This window comes from Centropristis striata, chromosome 22, assembly GCF_030273125.1.
Source record: "Centropristis striata isolate RG_2023a ecotype Rhode Island chromosome 22, C.striata_1.0, whole genome shotgun sequence".
NCBI lineage: Eukaryota > Metazoa > Chordata > Actinopteri > Perciformes > Serranidae > Centropristis > Centropristis striata.
The window spans coordinates 28009187-28023177 of NC_081538.1; the positions used below are offsets into that span (position 1 = coordinate 28009187).

General features: G+C 38.6%; 1 protein-coding gene across 27 annotated transcripts in view; it reads right to left on the bottom strand.

Moving 5' to 3' along the window:
* Nucleotides 1–298: 298 nt before the first annotated feature.
* Nucleotides 299–13991, bottom strand: part of celf2 (cugbp, Elav-like family member 2) — a 327757-nt gene continuing 314064 nt past the window's right edge. For all 27 annotated transcript variants that reach the window (XM_059325582.1, XM_059325586.1, XM_059325584.1 and 24 more), the window contains 2 exons: nt 12870–13013; nt 299–8348 (listed from right to left, as the gene is read on the bottom strand). In XM_059325582.1, coding sequence (XP_059181565.1) covers nt 8221–8348; nt 12870–13013 — 272 coding nt within the window. In that variant the 3' untranslated portion in view covers nt 299–8220. The remainder of the gene's footprint in view (nt 8349–12869; nt 13014–13991) is intronic.

Consider the following 13991-nt stretch of genomic DNA (forward strand, 5'->3'; position numbering starts at 1 on the left):
GCAGCGACTTGGGCTACACAGTAATATACATGCAAACACTTCGATGTATATTTACTATGTTTAGTGAGAACAGCATAGTGAGTTGTCACTAGGGATGGAGTCAACTTTAACAGAAATGTGAACACGAAGGGGGGAAAAAAGGTCGAAATGAGAGAGAGACTATGAAAGAAAGAGAAAGAGAAAGAGAGGAGAGGAGAGGAAACAAGGAGAGGAGAGGAGGAAAAGATGGCAGGGAGAGGTAGTGAAACAGTACAACATCAGACAGCCACTGGAACATAACAACACAGAGAGAGACAAGTATTAGGAAAAATGGTTTAATATAGGAGACAGAAGCAAAAAACTGCATCACACAAGAACATACGTTTACAAAAATAATTCTGACTGCTTCAGCTACACAGTTAGTTCACAGAGAAGGACAGAGAAACCGGAAAAATCTAAACAGCTAAAAGCAAAAAAGTTTCTAATTAGTTGATCTCTTTATTAAACTAATACATTAATCCACTGAAGGTGACTAAATATTTCTATTCCTTCTTTTTCTATAATTGTCTTATCGTGTAGACGGCACAATACAGAAGTCAAATGAAACTTACCGCTGTTGTATAGACAAACTTGCTAGAACTATTTTTAAAAAAAAGCAAAAAAAATAAAATAAAATAAAAAAATTAAAAGATCTGACACTCACCTACCCTCTTTGTTTTTCGGGAAATAAAAGAAAGAAATAACGAGGAAATAAAAAAGGAAGGCAGAAAGAAAGAACAACACTCAAGTGAGGAAAAAGAAGTGAAAGAAATAAAGCCAAAGATTCTTCTAGAAAATCTTATATCAAAAGCCAACGTTCTTGATGCCAGCTAGAAATCATACTCGGGGACCAGTCAGGGTCAGGCCACACCACCAGGCCAGACAGCTTTTTTTCTAAGATTTTTTTGTTGTATCCTTTAATCTCCAGTATAAAAAATTCCACTGGTACAAAATGCATAAGTACAATCAGTTGTAGAAATAGGAAAGCCTGCATTTTTTGTACTTTTTAAATCCCATCCAGTGACAGATTTCGAAGTGTTGTCAAACAAACATACATCACGCTTACAGGATCCACTGAAATGCATTGACTTTGGCTTCTCTCAAGACAATAACTTTGAAAACTACTGAAAACCTTTTTTTTTGAAAACAAACAAAAGAAAGAAAAAAAAAAGCAAATTTGGATAATTTTCTACAGACAACAAGCTCTTTTTTTTTTCTTTTACGGCACGGAAAGAGAGAACACACAAAACATTTTTTTCCTCCAAAAAACTTTTTGACATAAGCCATAATGCAAAGAAACGACAAGTTCAATTTTTTTTTTTTTTTTATCCTTTCAGATTTCATTGTTTGATAAATAGCACTTAAGATAATTAAGAAAGAAGGAGAACAGAGAAGTGAACAGTGACAAGATAGAAAGATTACAACGAGCATCGGCGCTGACAGCCCCTGAGGCGAGACGCTCCGCAGGAACGCGGCTCCGCGACCCTCTTGTGCTTCGACATTGAAACAAAGACAAGATGCTTCACACGAGACTGTGCAACGTCAGGCTGTGTGCAACTCGGTGAGATTTTGGCAAAGACGTTGTTTTTTTTGTACTATTTGGGACGCGGACAGCCGTATAAAGTAGTAGAATTCTGCCCTGCAAAACCGAACTGCAGTAACTACAGTTTTGGTTGAAATTGAGTTAAAAATGTACTTTGATGTCTGTTTTATCTACACTGTAAAAAAAAAAAAAAAGTATTTTTGTAGATTATAGTAGAGAAGGGCCCTTCTTAGCCTGCTGCCCCCGCGACCCGGCCTCGGATAAGCGGACGAGAATGGATGAAAGGAAATTTTATATTTTTTTACAGTAGAATTTTTTACAGTTTTTGACGGTAGAATTCAAATTTCTATGCTATTCTTTGATTTAAGGTAATTAAAAGTGTCTACAGTGTTTAATTTTACGACCTATTTCTGATGCAATTTGACAGTGTATTGACAAAGTTTTAGATTGCAATTAAGTAATTGCCAGAACTTCACCGTTTTCTACGGTAAATTTAAATGTAAATATCAGCAAAAACTGTAATTTAGACTGAATATTGCCGTTATTTTTAGGGTATTTCTCCATTAACTTTACATGGAAATTTTATAGTCTTATAGTAAAACTGTGTTTTCTACTGTTTATGACAGTAAAAGTAAAAGTTTTGTGCTATTCTTTGATTTACAGTAATTAAAAGTGTCTACTACGGTGATAAACAACTTTTCATTTTACGCCCTATTTCTGATGTAATTTGACAGTGTTTCACTGTAATTTCTACAAACATTTTTTTTACAGTGTATCTATATAGATATATGCAAATTTAAACATGCAACCACAGCAGACTGTCTACTTTGACTGTGATACTGTGCAGCCTTGTATTTCTTCATTGTGTTGAAAAGTGAAGACAAGAATAATAGAAATTATCAGTTTATTTAATAGGGAAAGTATTATCTAGATAGTGATTAAGTAAAAAAAGTGAGATAAAATCATATCCATCCATCCATTCTTGTCTGCATATCCCGGGCCGGGTCGCGGGGGCAATAGAATAATTTTTGGGGTCGAGGTCAAATAAATCATCATGATTTTTGTGCATTAAAATGACATGATCAATACTCCTAGAAATAAGTGTCATATGACCAGTTAAAAAACAGTTTTTCTCAGTTTAACCCTTTGCGTAGTTACTGTAGTTAGGCTCTGTAGGGCAGTATAGGAGTCGTGTATCGCCTCCACACTTAACGAATAAAATGTGAAATGTGCAATAGATTTTTCTGCAGCGGTTATGAATAAACCTGGTCAGAGAAGTGGTCCGTTAACACTGATTGGCCAGCTTTTCATACATACAGGTAGTTATGGCTGTTTTGTGGCACTGCTCATGTGTGTGTACTGCATTTTAGGAAAAAAAAAAAAAAAAAAGAAGTCTGCTCGCCTCCCTCCCTTTTCCATGAGATCACATAAAAAGTTTGGTATTGGGTTTGGTCTTTGAGAGGATAATGAAAGCTGTGTTGCCTTCATCTCGGCTGTGTGGCTGTTGTTTTGCCTGTGTGGACCTGCGGACGTGACCCTTCCCTCTACCAGCCAACAAGCGCTTTATTTCCCCTGTCGCTATTCCAATAAGACGTCTCTCCACATAGCCCTGTTTCTAATAACCCCGGTTAGCCTGGGAGACAACAACCGAGACGGAGAGGAGAGCGAGCGGCACGCTTCAAACTCCTCTTTCTCCTGCGAGGAGGACGAGGCCTTTTTTCCCTTCTCGGACGAAAATGGCAGAAAAACCCGGACACTTTACTCACTGTACACTGGACTTTTGCACACATCACTGACTGACTGACAACATCTTCTACTCTTAGAATAATACTGGTACGACGCTCCCTGGTTAAGGCGACTGGTGAGCTTCTGTAGAAAATAATGCTGCCTTTTTTTCCTCTTTTCTTCTCTTTTTTGCAGACCGTAAACTAGGCTTTCAGGGAGGCGGGTATCGGGGCAGTTGAATAGACTGACACATAAACACTGTGCCATGTAAACGGCTCGACTGTGACAATGTCAATAACACACTTTGGCATCTAAACATGATTTTGGCCCACGTATGGAGAAGTCTTACAACCATTAAAAAGACGTCAAAGGAGAAGAAATCAAACTGGCTCGGGACCGTCCCGCCTCTCTCTCAGTTTTTTTTGTTTTCCCGACTAACCGACTCGTGTGTGTGCTTTTTTTTTTCTTCTCATTTGTGAATGAATGAGCGGCTCTTGCCCTGTGCTTACATCATGAAAGCGAAGCGTGCTCGTCTGAGGTGATACACAAAAAGTAATGATCCTCGCCGGCCGGCTACGACTCAAGAAATGTTTTTTTTTAAGAATCCAACAAAAGGGATAAGAGGATTTTGGAGAGAAATAAGGCTTCGCGTATGACTCCCGCTTCAATTTTTTCTCTTTTTTTGAGGACAGCGCGCGCGAGAAAAACAATCAAAACAATACATGCCGAAGCCTGATGTCTGTGTGTGCGAGATACTAATAGAGAGAGAACAGGAGTGCAAAGATTTGTGGTAAGGCTTTGATGAATAAAACGGCTGTACAATGGCTAAAAATATCAGTGCGCGATTCTGGTTCTTTAAAGTGTGTGCGTGCACGCTGGCGGGGCGGCGGCGCTCGCTGTCGGAGGCTTTTTTCGCGCTCAGGGGCTCTCATGCACAACAAGAAAGTAAACTGTGAGGTCTGCACGAGAATGTGTGTGTGTGTGTCCGTGTGTGCGTGTATATAGATATATATATGACACATGGGCACTTTTTTTTGTGTGGTTTTCTTTTTGTTACATCTTTACAAAGAAAAAAAGCAAACATGACATTTTCAGGCAACAAGACCACAGAATAGCAAGTTAACAAACTCTTTTTTAAATCTATATTTTAAATATGAGGGATCCATACAAAACACTTATAATAAAATACCCATGTTATCAAATAATTTCACAAGAAATACACTGACGCGCTAGGCAGGAAGTACCTTCAGAATTTGGCACTAAACTCCACTGATCTTGTCTTTTTTTCTTTATAAGACATTTTGCTGAACAACAAAACACATCTAAATATTGTTTCCCACGAGAGAAATAAAATAATAATGACATTGATGCTTCACAAGCTGACATTATATATATATAGATATATTTATATTTATATATATTTTTAGGAATTTTATATAGCTAATTAACCAACAAGAAATTTAGCAAATAGGGACTCCTTAAAAAAAGAAGAAATCAAAAGGAAAAAGAAACAACAAAGTAACTATTATAGTAATATGAAAGGCTTTGTCTATTGTTCAAGTAAACTGATTTTTTAGTCTTCTCTTGAAAAACATGAGACATTTAAGACCGTTAGACTTGTGATGAAACCACAACTAAACTCACGAGAAGTACCGACGTTAACGCAGGTTACAGGTATCTTAGTATTTTTTTTTTCCTCTATACATTTAAACAGTAGAAAATATAGGTCATTTCATCATGTGCATTTAAACCACGGATTGTCTATCTGTGAGTCAGTTCAGCAAAAGGTGACACAAGTAGGTAGCATTTCTCCCACCCAAACAGGGCAAATGTCTTTTTTTATTTTTACCTTTAAACTACTCTAGAAAAAAGTGGTTCTATATATAGACTTTGAATGAGAAACAGAGCCACTTAAAATGGCCTTATCAAAAAACTTTACACTGCCTGAAAAATGTAAAAACCATTGGAGAGCTCTGAGAGAGTCTAATATTGATCAGACAGTTTCTATTTCAAAACTGTTTGGAAGTAGTCTTATTTTTCAGAGAAACTGGCGCGGACTGCTTCTGGCTTCCGCGCTTTTTTTTGAGTTTTTCGGGCGGCGCCAGAAGCAAGATGACGCGCCAATTCCTGTAGTGAACTTTCAAGTTTACTTTAAATGAAGAAGAAGAGAAAAAAAACTGACATAAAAGAAGAAGAAGAAGAAGAAGAAGGAACAAAAAAAATGCAAGGAAAACATACTGAATGGAAATCACTTTGCCACAGGTTGTTGATTTTTTTTTTTATATCTCCAAAAAGAAACATTTGTTTTTCCATAAAAATCTCAGTCTTTTTTAAGTTTTTCATATGAATGCAGCTTTTTAGTATATCTTTTTCACATTGATTCATTTTCTCACACCCACCCCCCTCCCCTCCCCTCTTTTTGTCACCTCCCTCCCTCCCTCCCTGAAACCCTCCCGGAAAACAGATCCAAATGAGGTCACATGCAAAAAAACAAAAAAACAAAAAAAACAAAAAAAATCATAAAAATCAAAGTCCAAAAAAGCTAAAAAGTTCAAAATTCAGTAGGCGGCGGCGGAGGAGGAGGAGGAGAACCAGGTTATGATCAGGTGAGCTCGGAAAAGACATCAGAAAAAACAATGACGGGGGAGGAGGAGGAGGACGATGACACTTTTTTTTTGTTTGGTTGGGGGATTTTTTTTTTGTTTGTTTTGTTTAAAGTTTTGTTTTGGACGCCACGGAGACATGCTAGGCAAACGATGAGCTAACAGGCATGGAGATGGGTTGTTCTAAAAGGGGGAAAGAAAAAACAGGGGAGAGGAGAGAGTTACACACAGAGAGCCAGAGCACCACACCACTACAGCATTGTTTTGTAAAAATCAGGAGAAACAACAACAACAACAACAACAAACAACAACAACAAACAAACAACAATGCAAACCGGCAGAACAGCAACACCACTCACTGATTTTCATTTTAGCTTTGATTCTTTTTAAAAATCTTTAAATGATATAATGTTATATAATGTCTATACTAACTAACAGGCAACACACACACACACACACACACACACATACATAATCACGCATCCACACACACACAAAAAACACACACAGAGCACCCAAATTTATCCATCAGGTCCCAGATGGATGTTGACATTTGGGAGAAAATAGTCATATATTTTTTGGGGGGGAGGAGGGGGAGGGCGGACTTTTCATTTCTTTATTTTTTTTTTAATTTTGAAAAATCTTTGGAAAGGGTTTTTTTTTAAGGGGGGATAAGGGGGCTACGAACAAACAAAAAACGGAAACACTTGAAATAACAAAAATTAAATAAAATAAGTGGGAAAAAAAATGGTAGAAAAAAAAAACGCGAGGAAAAAGGTAGAAATTTGACAAGTGAAGAAGTAGTCCCACTACGGATGGAGAGAGGGAGAGAGTGGCAAAAAGAGAGAGAGATGGGTGGATGGATGGATGGATGAATGGATGAAAAGCACAGAGAAGTGTGTGGGTGGATAAATGACACGGGGGAGGGCGGAGGGGGGGTTTGCGGTTCAAATGGCGGCGGAGTGTGTCGTGATTTCTGCACTGAAAAAACATGAAAAACACCGGAGAACCCAATTCCACGAGACTTCTCCACAAGGGTCTACTTTAATGATGCTGTATACTTTATAGGAGTCCAATAACTTAACGATAGGCAATAAATAAAATCCTTTTTTTTCATCTGAGGCAGTAAAAATGTTGTATAAAAATAGAACTGCTTTTTTTACAAATAAAATTTACAGGCCTGTGGCTTTCTGTACTTTGAATTTTTTTTTTTAAATCTCTCAACAAACATCAAGTATTTTCAGTTTACCACCTAAAACACATAAACTCTTTTTTTCATTATTAGAATTATTATCATTATAGCCTTCATCATCAAATTCTGGATTTTCTTCTTTTTTTTAAATGTTCTACATGCTGTAATATCCCTTTCAACAACAAAGACCAATGTGATCTGACCCAGAAAAGTAGTTACTAATTTATTTTTTTCACCTTCTGAGAAATAAAAAACTGTTTTATTTTATTTTCACATAAATAATAAGACGTAGCTGGAGTGTGTGTTTTGTTTTTTTCTTCTTCTTGTGGTGGTGGTGGAGTGAAACTGGCTGACGTCGCCACTGACTATAATATAAAGAGGCCACTAACGTTTTGCAGCCTTTGCTCCCGGGTTGCCAGCAGGCATAGAGGGGTTTCGGAGAAGCAGCGGCGGCCTGCAACCAACACCGCGGAGGTCAAAGGTCGAAATGTGCATATCGGCGTGCGCGTCAAAAAAAATGAACCCTTCGCCAGGCCTCAGGTTCACAACGAGAGAGAGAGAGAGGAAAAAAAATGTTTAAAAATCATCATGGCTCCTTTTGTCTTTACCTCGGTTCTGACTGTAACTAGTCCTCAAAAATGTATAAATAATCACTGAGAAATAAAAAAAGAATTGTTTTAAAAAAGCTACCCAAGATAGCTACTTCCTTCCATTGTAAAAAAAAAAAAAAAAAAATAGAAAGAAAGAAAGAAAAAAAATTGCACAAAGTAATGGCGGTAATGGAAGCGTTCATGTGTGTCAAAAAAGAAATAATTGTAATAAATAATAATACTTGAAAGCTAACATAAAAATCTTCAAAAAAGCAAGAAAAACAAGAAAAAAAAACAAAAAAACAAGGCGTGTGTGTCTCCCTCAGGGTGGTTGTAGGTCGTCTCCCCCTCCCTCCCACATCCCCCCCCCTCCCTCCCTCCCCCCCTTCAACCCCCCCACCCCCACCCCCCCCAGTCCCTGTGTAGAGAGGTCGTGGCTCGGTTTGCTGTTTTTTTTTTGTTGTTTTTTTTTGTTCATTTTCACCTTGTCGTGGGGGGACTTACCCTAGCAGTGCTAACATGGGGAGCAGATAGACCCTAGTGCTAAGATCAGTACGGTTTGCTGTCGTTCTTGGAGCGCTTCAGCTGCACCTTCAGCCGCTTCATGCCGATCTGGAAGCCGTTCATGGCCTGGATGGCTGCCTGTGCCGACACTGGATTGTCGTAGCTGACGAAGCCTGCGGAGGCAAAACCAGAGATAAGAGGATAGTTGGTGACAGAGGAGGAAGGAATTGGACGTGACAATGTGGCATAATGATCCTGTTTCCACTTGGTATTAAACTTGAATTATTGTAAACTTAATAAAGATTGGTTGGTGTTGCCAAAATACTAGCTATGTCTCCAGGCTCCTATATTACATGTTGGTTATATGTTCCAAGGCTCCTTAGTTCCCAAGGTCCTAGGTTTCTGGGTGTAATACTTTCCATAGGTCCTATCTTGCCTGGATTTATGTTCCAAGGGTACTAAGTTCCCTAGGTCTTATGTTCCTCGAGACCTACGTCCTATGTACCCAGGCTCCTACTTTCCAAAGGCCCTATGTTCCTAGAGTCTTAAGTTCCCAATGTCATATAATCCAAGGGTCCTAAATTTGCAAGGTCCTATGTTCCAAGGGTACTAAGCTCCAGAGGTCCTATATTCCCAAGGTCCTAACTTCCCAAGGTCCTATGATCCAAAGATATCAAGATCTGAAGAGCCTATGTTCCTAAGTTCCCAAGGTCCTATATTCAAGAGTACTAAGTTCCCAAGGCCCTATGTTCCCAGGGTCCTACTTTCCAAAGGCCCTATGTTCCCAGAGTCTTAAGTTCCCAGTGTCCTATATTACAAGGTTACTAAATTCCCCATGTCATATAATCCAAGGGTCCTAAGTTTGCAAGGTCCTATGTTCCAAGGGTATTAAGCTCCAGAGGTCCTATATTCCCAAGGTCCTGTGATCCAAAGATACCAAGATCTGAAGAGCTTATGTTCCTAGAGTCCTAAGTTCCCAATGTCCTATATTGCCAAGGTCCTGTTTTCCCAGGGTTCTATGTCCCCACAGTCCTATGTTCCCATAGTCTGAAGTTCCCAGGGTTCTACGTTCCCAAGGTCCTGTGTTCAAGGGTACTAAGTTCCAAATGTTCTATGTTCCCAGAGTCCTGAGTTTCCAATGTCCTATGTCTCCATGGTTCTAAGTTACCTAGGTCCTATGCACCTAGGGTACTAAGTTCCCAAGGTCCTATATTCAAGAGTACTAAGTTCCCAAGATCCTATGTTCCCAGGTCCTATGTCCCCAGTGATCTATGTTTCCAAGGTCAGATGTTATGGTGTTGTATTAACAGGTCCTTTGTACCAAAAGTCATAAAGGTTATCAACATCATATGTTCCACAAGTCCTAAGTTCCCAAGTCCTATGTCCCAAGGTTCTAAGTTACCTAGGTGCAATGCATCTAGGGTAGTAAGTTCCAAAGGAACTTTGTTCCCAGGTCCTATGTTTCAAGGGTACTAAGTTCCAAAGAGCCTATGTTCCCATCTTCAAATGTTCCTTGGGTGCTTCCCAAAGTTCCCAAAGTCCTGTGTTTCAAGGGTAGGACGTTCCCAGGATCCTATGCTCCCATGGCCTTAATTTTCCAAGGTCCTATATTCCCAAGGTTCTAAGTTTCCATGGTCCTATGTTCAGAAAGTAGAGACAGGAGCAGGATTGTAAAAATGTCTACCAGGTGGCTAATAGAACTAGTGAGCAGACTGTCTTCACTAGCCTGTGTTTGCTAATAAGGTAAATAAGGTCAGAAACATGTTAAACTTCTAACTGGCCGAGTTGAAGACCTAAAACAGCTCGAGAACCAGCAGAAAAAGGATGGATGGTTGGACGGTATAATGAGAGCATAGTTAAGATGATTGGTTGCTGCTATCCTGACAGTTGTATTATGTTAATATCCTTTAAAACGAATACCACATTTCCAATAACCTTTATTATTTCCTCTCTAACATAATAATTTCCTGCTCTGCAATCAATCTGTTTTCATGCATATTTCCCTCCAAATCTGTCTCACAATATGAGACCCAAGTACAGACCGATACACTTCTACTTGATGGCTCTTGTTTATTTACAGCAGCTATACTCATCACAAAATTAATGTGTAATAATAAACTGATGTTAAAGTACTACGAGAGGCACTCTCACCATGTTTCTGCGTCTCCGGATCTGATTTATCTGGTTACATCTACAGTAAAATACACCCCTGGTACACAATAAGAAAAGATTAAACTTTAATGACTCCCGAAGGGGAACTTGGTTGTTGCATCAAGAAAATAATGAAAGCTAAGTAAAATTTAATATGCATGGGCTAATACTAAAGCAAATAGAGGGGGTGTAGTGACACTTCCAATGTGAAGCATGAGTCTGCAAAATAAGGGCTTCAAAAAATGAAAAAAATATTACAAAACACAGTAAACTACCACTATTTTGACCTACAGTTTGACCACGATTGGGCAAAATGTCAGAATAAAAAGGTTTTGGATCAGACACAAAGTTGTGTTGTGTTGTATTTTTTGCCTGTCTCTCACAAAGCCATCTTTGTGCACACTTCACTTGCTCTCGTAATATCTGCAACCTCTAAAACTGACAGTAAACTCCTCGTCTCGCTTGTCTCACATCCATCCTCACGATCCATTTTTCTGACAAGTATCGCTGCTGTTTGTCTGTTTGTGTGCTGCTCCTTCCCCAGATCCATGCTTGATTTATTTCTGTTTCCCTGAGTTGCTACACGAGGAATGGAGATGCATTATATTTAGGTTTTTTGTTGTCAACACGGACAAATAGCTAGACACAAGGAAATCTACAGTGTACTTAAATGCATTTCACCCTGGAGTGGAAACTTGTTCTCCATGCAGATTGAGGAGGATTTTAATACCAGGTGGAAAGGATTTGATTGTCCCAGTTCAGGGCCAACAGGTCTTTTTCATTTTAACAGTTTCTGGAAATGTGGCTGCCTGAATTTGAAGGACTAAACTGGTGCAGCCCATGAATCTTTCCTTTTTCCCTTAAAATATTGAAATGATCTTTATCAACTTGTTAAATCTGGTAATACCGCAAGAAAATGCAGGAAAACGCAGGTATTGTAATTTTCTATTGATTTGCTACAAAGTCTCCTGCAAAGAATTATGTATTTTGTACTCATTTTAACCTTCTGAACTCCAAAAAAACCCCATTTGGCATAGAAAGAAACTGTAAAAACAGACATTTTCATATGAATTTCAACTTCCCGACAGTCCTAGTTTAAAGTTTTCCAAATTTTCTGTCAGAAAAAGTAACCAATTCTACATTTGTCATTTAAAAAATCTGCAAAAATAAACAGTTTGCACTAACCAGATCCTGTTAAAAACATTAAATTCTGCTCCTCAGAGACACTGTGAAGACATGATTGATTCTGCTGAGATCAACAGTCACGTGACAAATATTCACAGAAAATCTGTTTACACAGATCTGAGGGGAGAGGACAGGAGAGGCTGTTTACACAGAACAGAGAGGAGAGGACAGGAGAGGCTGGAAACATGACAATACTTCAATATATATAATATTTGGAAACCCAATTCTTTTTTCCAATATTCATGACACTTCTGGCACACTTGGGAAAGGGTCTATATATTAATCCCATTTTATTCAATTTTTTAAAAAGATTATTTATCAGAGAAATTCAACTTGCACTTTTTCTTTTTTTTTTTTTTTTTTATCATTATTGTCATTCTAACTGTGTTATTCTGCACAAAGACATGTTTGAGTTGTTCCCACTTCTAGCCATGATTGTGCTGATTCCATAGAGCTTTAGGACTTTTATTATATTATATATATATATATGTATATATATGTATATATATATATATATATAAATATATATATTATATTGCAGTGAAACACAAGGACACAGAGAGTAAAAAAAGAGCACAAAACACATTGAAACGGCTTGATGGGGTTCAGAGGGTTAAAGAAAATGGAGACAATGCTCTCTCTGAGGTAAAAATTTAAGTTAAGTTAGTTGGATTGAGTTCTAACAGATAAGTTACTGATCTCTAATAAAAAAAACCTGCTAAAATATTTATAAAGTATAACTAAATGTTCCATCGTAAAGGATGCAGCTGCTGAACTGGGACACAGTGAGTAAAGAAACAAAAAAAAAAGGCAGATAACTGCAGGCGTTTGTGCCCCCACACACACACACACACAAACACACGCATTCTTGTACTTCTATCTTTGTGAGGGCCCTCATTGGAATAGTGAATTCCCTTGCAAGGTTATAATAGTTTGGGATTTTTCATTAGTTTTAGTTTTAGTTTAGTTTTTTGTAATGGGGTATTTGTTGGTGGGAGATTAAAAGAGGTCACAGTGAATTTTGCCTTTATTTCCTTTGCCTTATCCATCTTCATTATGTATGAAAAAAGTTGACAAAGATGAAAACGAAGGACATTTTCACTATAATTTTAGTTAGTTTTGTAACCACACAATACAGTTTCAGTTAGTTATCATTATCATGTAACCTTTAACCCTTAAAACAAGGTCTGAAATCTCAAAAAAGCCTTTAAAGAAGTGAGGACCGGCCGAAATGTCCTCACTTTGAAAAAAAAAGGTCCTCACTCTGTTGGTTAAGAACGTGTCCTGGTCCTCACTTTGTAGGAAGTACAAGAACACACACTCACACACACACACACACAGACTGACTGCAGCCGTACCGAAGCACTTGCTAAGGTTTGTCTGTTTGTCGATGAAGACTTTGGCAGAGACCACGTTTCCGAAAGGCATGAACATCTGCAGTATGTCCTGGTCTCCAAACTCCTGGGGCAGGTGGTAGATGAACAGGTTGGCACCTTCGGGACCTGTTTGTGGGGACGAGATGAGATGCAGAGCAGGGTGTGAGGTCACGGCGGCTTTTCACTGAACCAAAAAAAGGAGAAGGGGGAGCACCTCATTGTGCCGGCTGTCGTCATAGAAACGGAGCTGAAGCACCCCGCTTAGCACAATATCGCGTGACCTCGAGTTTGTTATTGCTTTTAAACAACATTCTCCAATTGTGCCGAGCATTAAACAAAGATGAATGCTTTTCATTTGATAGTAATATTTCCACTCGGCACTAACAAAAGTATTTGTTTTGTTCTCTCGCTTTTGATTCGAGCCGCGTGTCGCCTCTCTTAAGAGGGGTCGGAGGTCGCCGCCCGCCTCCTTCTACCACACATCCTGATCCCGATGAGGTCACATCTCTGGGAGTCGTTAAAAACGAGCTCTCGGCTGCTAAATGAAGGCGGGAGGGCGCCTGATATCTGTCACATCTTTGTCTCCCCCGGAGGGGTTTGAACTCCTGGATGGACTGTCAAAGAAAAGAAAAGCATCTTTTCACAAAATGCATCTTTGTTTGGAGGAAGCGGAGATGAGAAGCGGACAAACAGAACGCGGCTCTATTTGTTTTACTTCGTGTTTCATCATCTGCTTTGTATGCAACGCTGTTGTTGAAATGCTTTTGGGGAAACTTTTACTTCAGCCGACAGGTTGTGTGTGGAGGTGGCACTTTGCAACAGCACGGATATGTAGACGCATCAGTTTTAGATTTTCTCTTCAAAAATAAGAGAAAATCATCATTTAAAATCATTTTGAGACCTGATTTAACACAAATATATAAGAATGATGCTCTATTTAATTCATACTGACTTTTTGTCTGACTTAAAAATTGGTTAAAAAATGGCAAAAAATATCAAGAATACACAAATCTCACCAATTTCAACTAGCTAAATTAAATATTCTCATAATTTTCCTATTACTGGAAGCATTTTCTTTGCTGTTCTTGTAAATAATAAAAAAAA